We start from the raw sequence: 10,928 nt of genomic DNA on the forward strand, positions 1-10,928 counted from the left end.
TCCTGGAAGCGCTTCCATGCTCTGGACACTAAGCTGACAGACACAGCAAACCTTCTTGCCACAGCTCGCATTGATGTGCCATCCAGGATGAGCTGCACTACCTGAGCCACTTGTGTGGGTTGTAGACTCTGTCTCATGCTACCACTAGAGTGAAAGCACCGCCAGCATTCAAAAGTGACCAAAACATCAGCCAGGAAGCGTAGGAACTGAGAAGTGGTCTGTGGTCACCACCTGCAGAACCACTCCTTTACTGGGTGTGTCTTGCTAATTGCCTATAATTTCCACCTGTTGTCTATTCCATTTGCACAACAGCATGTGGAATTTATTGTCAATCAGTGTTGCTTCCTAAGTGGACAGTTTGATTTCACAGAAGTGTGATTGACTTGGAGTTACATTGTGTTTAAGTGTTCCCTTTATTTTTTTGAGCAGTGTAGTATACAAGCATGTCTCATGAACTGTAATAAGAAGGGTTGAGATTCATACACTGGCTGGGAAAAAAAGCTGATTCCATACACGACACTGCAACCCCAAGCACAACACAAGTCATCCTGAGGAAACCTTGTGGAGCTATATCACACAAAAGAGATAGTGAGAACTATAGAACTTAATGTATTCTAATACAATACAGAGAAATCAGAGCTTTTCAATAACTATTCGAACATGCTTTGTTTGCTTTATTGTCAATGTGTCCACCACAGATGTCTAATGTTACATGGAGGAAAGTTGAACAGAAACAAACTAGTAACAGTCTATGAATAACTCCTTGACCCCCAGCAGAACTGTGTGCTCGATTTTATACACCTGTCAGCAACAAGTGTGGCTGAAATAGTCAAATACACTCAGTTGAATGGGTGCCCACATATACTTTTGGCCATGTAGTGCGTTTAGTACACATGTGCAATATGGTATGTGTACCGTATATTATGTGTTAGAGTAGATATACCCATACAGCACGCCACATAAGATTTGTAAAATTGACAGGTTCATCAGAGTCTAAAGGGAACTGTTGCATAGAAAAATCATCACCAGGAAGACATTGCCTGGTCCCAGATCTGTTTGTGCTGTCTTATCAACACAACAGAAACAGATCTGGGACCAGGCTTATTCCCTCAGAGAGAACAAAGTAACGTATGCTCACTGAAAGCTGCTACTGCCAGGATCAGCGTCACAAAGATGGAAACCCAGGAGACCCACAACGCTTTCTTGCGGTATCTTTGAGCTTCGTGGGGCTTCAGCCTCATGCTGCTCTTCAGTAAGCCTGTCAAAAGCAACACAGTAATAAGCAGGGGTGAGATTCCAGAACGCTTTTAGCACTCATATCCTAATTTGTCGATTGCATACAATAGACTTGTGATTATCTACGTGCCATGAAGATTCCTGGTTTCTGAAACAAAAGAAAAATGAAGCAATGCACAAATTTGAAGGATCCTTGTATTGTAGTCTACTGAAAGCCCAGAGGTGTGAGGACTGGTGTGATAGTAGTGTATGGTTACACAGTCAACTACAGTCCCACAATAGTGATAATGAGGTCCTGTGGGCCATCAATTTTTTTAAATTCTAGACATTAAATCAAGTTGGTCACTAGCCGATCATTATGTCTAACAACAAGAAACTATTACCGTTTAAGAACCAAATTGGAAGCAAACAGAAGAAAAAACCTACCTGAATGCAAAACTTTCAGTTTGGAGTAAACGGTTTCTGTTGCGAAATGTTTTGCAACAGAATTGGCATAATAAATACATACAGTCAACTAAAATGTGTTTTGAACAAGGTTAATTGCATATAAGGAGGTAGAGGGTGTGGACATTTTAATTTTGGAGTCCGCATGTAGGCTATACTATGATGGTCATTGAGACTTCTCAGATGCATTTCTTAGATGTGTAGGATCAGTGATATTGTCAAGCAGCTTGTCTGTCAGTGTAAAACTAAATAAATGTGTTATGGCTGCCTTACTATACCCCCTTCAAGTAAAGTCGTATCCATAATTGTTTCAGGTATCCAGTCTGCTAAGAGACAATGTATAATGGATATTCAAGACATGCTGGGAGTAGCCCATAAGCGTTCTGAGTAACACAAATGCATTGCATTGACAGTTTAATTTGTGATATTTCTGCTAAAGTAGCCTAGTCTAAGTGTAAATAGTATGCCTATTCTATTTTTGTTTGATTTGTCATAGATATCGGCCTACCTTGCCCCTCCACGCTATCGCTAATTTTCATCTCCTGGTCCATCTTGAATTTAGGGTGGCTGTTGATTTTGGGTGACAGTTGATGTGTCGGGTCGCACTGGCCGTTTACAGTCGACTGATCGACAATAATTGGATCCGGGATGGTGTTCACCCGATCTGAGGCTGTTGAGTCCGTCATTGTTCTAAATTGCGGTTCCAATTAGCACAGGATGCCGCGCGGTGAAACACCACTTGCCATTCATTTCAATGGAAGGAAAGCTGAGAGTGCCAGGTTCCTTTGGGCGGTGAAAAATATAAACTTTTCCCAACTTTATGCAAATCACCAGCGGCGACCGCTGGGCGATGACCAATCATAAGGGAGCAGTTCCCATGACGAATTTGACGCTATGCGTCCCAAGGCTGGAGACTTTCGAAGATGGCTGACAAAAATACTAGAATGGATTCAAATGAAAGTGATTCAAACGTCATAACGAATCATGCAAAAGTTGACAGTAATGTGTTAGTTAATGTAGAGACAAACGATTATGCATATTTTAATCATAAAGTTAATTTTCGAAAATCGCGATTTAGCAAGCTAGCTAACATTAGCTGGCTAGCTTCATGGGTGTTGTGACGTGAGTATGAAATTGTAATTCTGGTTGTTTAATGTTTTAGGGACTCCTGAAACAACCAGCAAACCAGGCTGTCGTCTTGTGAAACAGTGAATGTAAAGAATCTAGCTAGCTAAAGCATTTACTGCAAATTGAATGTACACATGTTTAAGCTTGCCTTGCTGATATTTTCCATGCAATGCATATAGATGAAATAAAGTAACTAGCTATGTTCTTGCTTATTGTGCAGTGGAGGATAAAAATCCCTGTATGCTTCTGGATCGGCTATCTAGCCCTTCTATGGACACAAACGTTTAGTATACATATTAGTTCAGAACCTAGCTATGAACCTCATATCATAGCCAGTTGTATCAACTTCAAAATAGTCTGAATGACATTAATGAAGCTTATGGATTGAGTAGAACATAATATAACTTGTATAGGATGCAACTCGTATATACATGTAGTTATTACCATGCATGAGATCCCCACATAGTAGCTTGTATATTCACTGATCATGTAACCTACCTTGGCAAATAAAGGTGCAGTTCATGTATGAATGTCTGAGATGATTTTTCAGTCATGTCCAATACCAGGAGTATCAAATTCCAGTATTTGAATGATGCTGTGTCTGCATGTATGTATTACAATTATACATGTTAACAGTGTTTACCAATCTTGATCCTGGGACATCAATGGTTACACATTGTAACTAATAGACTAGAAACAGGATTTAACTAGTTAAAGGCTGATTTGTAATTCATATATACAGAAATAGATTTTTTTTTAACAGTTCACTACAATTCCTAAACATCATGTAAATACTCTACAACGAGTTCATCTCTATCTAATGCCCTTCATCTGCATTGATCTGATAAACACAGGATAGGTGTGGCATGTCAACCAGTAGAGAATGTGAAACGCTTTATTAAAAGAAGTTAATAATCCAAGTGTTATAAATACATGCATTACAAATATTATAATATTATAAATACAAGTTCAATCTGTACTTCAATGCACATCTGTTGTGCATTATAAAAACAGGAAGAAAGAGGCAGTGAGAGAGGTGTAAAAGACAGGGAAAGAGGTAAGAACATAGGAGCAGGGAAGGCAGCATATGATTAATGATTAGTGCTACCCAAATATTCTCTCAGTTCATAACAATTACATAAGTGTCTAGTCGGCACGAAAGTTGAGGTGGCGATGATGAGACAGGGTTGGCATCCTCTCAAATAAAAACATCTGCAGGAGAGAGACAGCATGTTTAAGTTTTTGTTTTATTCTAACATCATAAATCAAGAGGTGAAATGCAAAACTGACCTTGGATCATTAACTCTGGGTCTACTGCATCTCTTATCTGTATTTCAATGTCAAGCATCTCTTTAATAATACTTCCTGTTGACCTGACCAAGTGACCTCTCACCTCTGATCATGCTGTGCCATCTATGTAGCCAGTTCAAATGTGGGAGGGTTTCACCGACACAGCTGATATAACCTAGAGGATTTAGGGAGAAGAGGAAAGAGGGATGAAGTGAAGGAGATAGACTTGAGAAAATAAGGTAATTAAAGAGACTGTTCAACAGGAATCGGTGTGTGGCTGCAGATACTTTCTGCCAAAAAACATGAGCGGACACACAAGGGCAAACAATATAGCGTAGTTATAGAAATAATGAAGTGTCTTACTATTCTCCATGGTTGGCCCTCTTGCCTATTCTTTGAAGGTGGAAGGAGCCACAGTTATACACCTGAGCCTGTTTACTGCACAACACAATCCATCAATCAGATTGATACATGAGTGTAGGTATGGGTTATAGGGTGTCTAATTGCTCTACATTTTTTCAATATGGGTGATTTTAAAATAGCCTGTTTTGTTTTTGTACAGACATCACACCCTTACCTAAACAGCACCCTCACCTTAGAAGTAGAACTCAAAGGGAGAGAAACTGGAAATTGAATAACTGCAAAAATGACATAGCTAAGTAAATGGAAGACTACTCTTATTGCAATGTGAATGGCTCTTAAAAGAGCCTTTGGTTGTGCATAGTGCAGTCTATTGTGTTGCCAGGGAACAGCACCATCTTCAAAGAAGTAGGAGGTGAAGATTTCCCGCACACGGATTGCCTCTCTTGCTGTGTTGTTGTACCCCATCCTTGAAACATCCTGCAGAGCAGCAGACTTCTCTGGCACACGGCGGCTGCATATCCCCTCCTGGTGAAGTTATGCAGGACACAGGTAGCCTTCACACACCTGAATTCCTCAGTCCCAGATGACCCTGGTCACCCAACCGTGCAGTGCCCTACACGTTAACTGTAGGCAATCGCTTTGAATGAATCTCCAGTTACAAGGTATCTGTAGGAATATGGAAGACAATTAATAATAATGTAATTATTTGAGTTTTACATCACCAGATCATTGTAGATTACTAAAGTATAATATCCCTGATAACAAATCATGATAACATTGGACCGATAGAGGCATGGCCACACATATGTGCATGTGACAATAACAGGATCATATCAAGGATAGGGTCACAAAAGAATACATAAATACCACTTGAAGCTTGATGAGTTGATAATTTGAATCAGCTGTGCAGTGCTAAGACAAAAACAAAAATGTACACCCCTTTGAGCCCCCAGGACCAGGACTGAGAACCACTGCTCTTCATTGGGACCTCTTCATATATAGACAGGCTTTCATATCTGTAAGGGATTTCCTCCTCTTCTTCCGAAGAGGAGAGGCGAAAAGGATCGGAGGACCAATATGCAGCGTGGTAAGTGTCCATGGTTCTTTTAATACGAAATAGTACACATGAACAACTGAATACAAAAACAATAAACATGGAATGAACGAAACCCAAAACAGTACCGTGTGTTGAAAAACACAGACACGGAAACAAACACCCACAAACACACAGTGAAACCCAGGCTACCTAAGTATGATTCTCAGAGACAACTAATGACACCTGCCTCTGATTGAGAACCATACTAGGCCGAAACATAGAAATACCCAAATCATAGAAAAACAAACATAGACTGCCCACCCCAACTCACGCCCTGACCATACTAAATAATGACAAAACAACGGAAATAAAGGTCAGAACGTGACAATATCTCTCTTTATGAGGACATAAAACCTCACAAGAAACAGACTTCATTATAGTCAAATTACACCACACTGAATATTATGTTACTATTATCTCCATCCTCACTTCTAGGGACAGGAACTACACAAAAGTGCCTGCCTTATCCAGAATAGCCTAATCTCTCACTGACAGTTGGGGCTAACGTTAATGTCCTGTCACCCTCCACCATGGCTGTTAACTAGCTAACGTAAACTCACTCACTTTTGTACATCGCCTTGGTCCGTACAATTTACCTTATTTTAGCACCCCAAAAACGTAATACTTCCAGATCAACTGTAATGTCAATACCATTGTAAAGCACAATTTCTCCCCTTTCCAACATAATCAATTACATGACCCCACGCTGCCCGTTTCTGTATAAGAAGACAATGAGCCCCGTCAGGTCTTTTTAAAAATGGCAGGTGGGGAAGTGAAACTAATGCGTGATAGTGAGAAGGAGAGATGTGTGGGAAAATTGCTTTTTTTCCCTCGATCTCTCCAACTTATCACCTTATCGCCTCTAAAATGTAAATAAAACACTATAAAGAGTTTATATAATGTGTCATTACATACCTATTTGAAGGTTTGTGTCAAATTTGAATCGGGTTTTTAGGGCAGCGCTAAAGTGATCTTAGAAGTAAACAGCCACTTTGAGAATGATGATCGCATGCAATGATGATGCAAAAAATGACTAGGTACACCCCCCCCCCTTACTGTCCATTTCTTGTTTTTAAAGGATGAGAGAAGTGCTACACCTGGTGGAGAGAGATTGTAAGACAGAAATTGTTGCTTTATGCGTGCTGTACGTTACGGCATGACACGTCACAATGTAACTGAGGGTCAGTTTTTTCAACTTTTCTCCAATACTATAGAGCCATCACCATGTCGATCAACACTTGAATAGAAACCTAGTTCACACCCTCGATTTTGAAGTCAACACAGTCCCATTAGTTCTTTGTAGCCTCGTTTGAATGTTGCGCACATTTGTACGGAATGGGGTGAGTTTACGTTAGCTACCTACAAATGCATTTGGGGTTTGTTTTTCGTGATAAATTTATCAAGATATACTGATATTTCATTCACTTAGCTAGCTAACGTTATCTATACAGTATGTGAAGTTGGTTAGATAGCTAGCCAACTAGCTAGCCCATTTGAGTTAACCTGCACTGTTGCTAATATATTGTTTGTTTTACACTTTCGAAATGTATTCACTTACTTAGGTTCTCCCAGCCATGTGGACAATTGGAAACAGGGCAGCAAAGTGTGTTTGTCACCAGAGCGTTTTAGAGTATATTACTATTGAACTATGTACCCATTTAATAACCAGACCTTCATACAAACTTGCTATGCTGAATTCTTGACATACAGCCAAACTTGCTGCTATATGCTGCCAGCACGCCCACAAGCGACGGCACGTACACTAGATAGCGGTAAAGCTTAGGCCACCCATTGTGACTCGCTTGTGGGCGTTCTGGCAGCATACGGCAGCATATAGCAAGCAGCCTGTTCGATCGTACGTCAATAATTCAGCATAGCAAGTTTGTATGAAGGTCTGGCTATTAAATGGGTTTACAAATAACATACTCAACACGACCTATGACCCTGCATCTTCTTTCCCCTTGCTCTAAGGATATGCTGTATCACCCCTTTACAGGAGTTGTAAAAGCATTATTATTAAACATTGTTTTTTGCACACAGTGTTCAATACTGAAAGGTTTTACTATATGTGGGTACATGTACTGTATTGTCAGTGTCTATGAACAGAAGGAATAACTGTTATAACTTCTGTAGTTCATCTCTCTTTTGCAGGTTTGTCCACAATTAACAAAATATTCACAAATGGTTTTAAGTCATGTTGGCTTATAGTTGAATGAAAACAAACGCACACAAAATAAAATTACTGAAATTGGGGAATAAAGGCTCACAATGAAATTACAAGTGATAGCTTTATAAATGAATGACTTATTTATTGATTAAAGAGAAAGTGAACATGAATAGGCAAAGCAGTGCATACATATAAAGATTAAAGCTGAAATAAAAAAAGGTCGTATTGAATCGAAATTGCATTTGTGAGACATGCATATCATGTGTAATACGTATCATGTGTGGTGGTATCCATGAGTTCATCTGACTCTGGGTAAGTAGAAAAAGGGCTTGATTGCCAAAATATCACACTATCCCTTTAATGTGAGATAGTTAGGCCTACTGTATGCTGCAAGGCTAGACTTGGCAGTCACACTTTATTTGCATAGATTGAAAATCATTTGAAATGTTTGAAACCCTGCAGCAAGCAATACCATTCACCTGAATCCCACTTTCTGTCTCTCTCTGAAGCTGGTTTGCGCTCTTTAAGTCAGGTTGTTGTGGCTGGTCTCTAGTTGGTCTCTCTCTTTAGTCAGGTTGTTGTGGCTGGTCTCTAGCTGGTCTCTCTCTTTAGTCAGGTTGTTGTGGCTGGTCTCTAGTTGGTCTCTCTCTTTGGTCAGGTTGTTGCAGGCACATTGGCCTATGATCCTAGCAGGTAGGAACACACAGCAGCCCCAGACACACTGCAGCAGCTCCAGAGGGTCTCTTCCACCAAACGAAAATTGCTTTTATAACATCAATCTGACAGACATTTTCTTGTCTTGCAACCTCATCTTTATTTGTGTCTTTATTTGTGTCAAGCTCTGAGAATCTTTAAAAATGTTCTTCTAGTAAGAGATTTGATGTGTGTGTTTGTATTGTTGCCTGAATGATGAGCACCAGCTCTAACCTTCTTGCTGGGCTTCAAGGTTCTCGCTTTGACAGAGACTACATGACAAAAAGTATGTGGACACCTGCTTTTCAAACATCTCATTCCAAAATCATGAGCATTAATATGGAGTAGGTCCCTCCATTGCTGCGACAACAGCCACCACTCTTCTGGGAGGGCTTTCCACTAGATGTTGGAACATTGCTGAGGGACTTGCTTTCATTCAGAGCATTAGGGAGGTCAGGCACTGATGTTGGGCGATTAGGCCTGGCTCGCAGTCGGAGTTCCAATTCATCCCAAAGGTTTTTGATGGGTTTAAGGTCAGGGCTCTGTGCAGGCCAGCCAAGCTCTTCCACACCTATCTCAACAAACCATTTCTGTATGGACCTCACTTTGTGCACGGGGGCCTTGTCATGCTGAAACAGGAAAGGGCCTTTCCCAAACTGTTGCCACAATGTTGGAAGCACGGAATCATCTAGAATGCCATTGTATGCTGTAGCATTAAGATTTCCCTTCACTGCATAGCCCGAACCATGAAAACCACCCCAGATCATTATTCTTCTTCCACCAAAATTTCCAGTTGGCACTATGCATTCGGGCAGGTAGCGTTCTCCAGGCATCAGCCAAACCCAGATGTGTCCGTTTCCACTGCTCCAGAGTCCAATGGCGGCGAGCTTTACACCACTCCAGCCAACACTTGGCATTGCTCACGGTGATCTTAGGCTTGTGTGCAGCTGCTCGGCCATGTATATCGATGTCATTAATGTGCTTATGTTTCTTCTGAGAACAGACCATTTTTATGCCCTTCATGCTTCAGCACTCGGCGGTACCGTTCTGTGAGCTTGTGAGCCATTGTTGCTCCTAGACATTTCCACTTCACAATAACAGCCCTTACAGTTGACCAGGGCAGCTCTAGCAGACATTTGAACTGACTTGTTGGAAAGGTGGCATCTTATGACGGTGTCACGTTGAAATTCACTGAGCTCTTCAGTAAGGCCATTCTACTGCCAATGTTTGTCTATGGAGATTGCATGGCTGTGTGTTTGATTTATATAACTGTCATCAACAGGTGTGACTGAAATAGCCAAATCCACTCATTTGAAGGGGTGTCCATTCTTTTTTATATATAGTATATTGTCCACGTACTTTTGGTCACCTGTACTGCTCTGGTCTGTGTGTGATTTATTGTGAACTACAATGAACAGGAAATCAACACACTCTGATCACCTTGTGACTCCTGCCAACCTTAGCTTCCCACAGTGTATTGTAGTTTTAAAACATGCAATTGAAGAATTGAAGTCAATATGTATTAATAGGACACAGTTAAGTGACACATATAGAATGACTATGGTTTTGACAGTTCGGCTTGCACATGTGACCAGCCAACAATGGCCATAAAGGGGTCTTTTTTCTATCTATGCGGTCTGTATATGACAATGACATCTGTGTGAAGATTATTCTGAGATGTGTGTGTCACCATAGCAGTGCAATGACGGTATGTTTTCAAGCCATGCTTCAAACTAAAGGGAAGCCAGTGAAAAAATTGACATTCTCAGAAAGGCCAAAACATCAACATTTAAATATCTAATTTTATTATTGTTTTCTGTTGGAATATTCATCTTGTTACACCATTAGAAGCCTACACACAGAGAACTGTCAACACAATAATAGTTTTAAGCTTCAAAGCTGTAGGAGGATATACAGTTGGAATAAAACAAAGATTTCATTAGTGTCTATGATTTCTTCCTACAAAAACATGAATGCTGTGCTAAGGTGACACTAGGCTGGCCTAGCGGTCTAAGACGCTGCCCATGGAACACCACTAGCAGCTGCATGGGTTCGCATCAGACCCATTGCTATTTCAGCACTCTCTCCCCCGTCTTTCCTCTCCTCCAACAAACAACTAATTATGTCATGATTGGGACTGCCCTACTCCTTAAAAACAAAAAATGATGATACAATTTTCAATCATGTTTGACAGACACGCACACAAAACATACTTTGATAAAAGGGATTACTTTGGACAAAATCAGACGTGAAACTGCTCAGGTTTACACAGCCAACTTCTCAGGGGCATAAAGAGTTGCAGGCTGACTACACCGCTCTCGTTGCGTGCGCGAGCGTTGCAAAATAAATGTAGAAATCCATGTTATTCAATTATTGCACACACACTGCTCGCGCGCCAACGAGCGTCTGCGTTGCCAAGGGCTAAAATAGAAGTCAGTTCTATTTCTGACGCAGATCGCGCTGCAAGTCCTGCCTCTCCCATCTCCTCATTGGTTTATAGAAGCAGGTACC

The 10,928-nt window shown here is 40.7% G+C and overlaps 1 protein-coding gene across 1 annotated transcript in view; it reads right to left on the reverse strand.

Annotated features, from left to right (window-relative positions):
- LOC112253924 (transmembrane protein 163-like) overlaps positions 1-2,459 on the reverse strand; it is a 39,792-nt gene extending 37,333 nt beyond the window's left edge. The window contains exons 1-2 of the mRNA XM_024426033.2: positions 2,189-2,459; positions 1,139-1,258 (exon numbers count right to left, since the gene is read on the reverse strand). Coding sequence (XP_024281801.1) covers positions 1,139-1,258; positions 2,189-2,366 — 298 coding nt within the window. The 5' untranslated portion in view covers positions 2,367-2,459. The remainder of the gene's footprint in view (positions 1-1,138; positions 1,259-2,188) is intronic.
- Between the last annotated feature and the right edge of the window lie 8,469 nt (positions 2,460-10,928).

This window comes from Oncorhynchus tshawytscha, linkage group LG14, assembly GCF_018296145.1.
Source record: "Oncorhynchus tshawytscha isolate Ot180627B linkage group LG14, Otsh_v2.0, whole genome shotgun sequence".
NCBI classification, from domain to species: domain Eukaryota; kingdom Metazoa; phylum Chordata; class Actinopteri; order Salmoniformes; family Salmonidae; genus Oncorhynchus; species Oncorhynchus tshawytscha.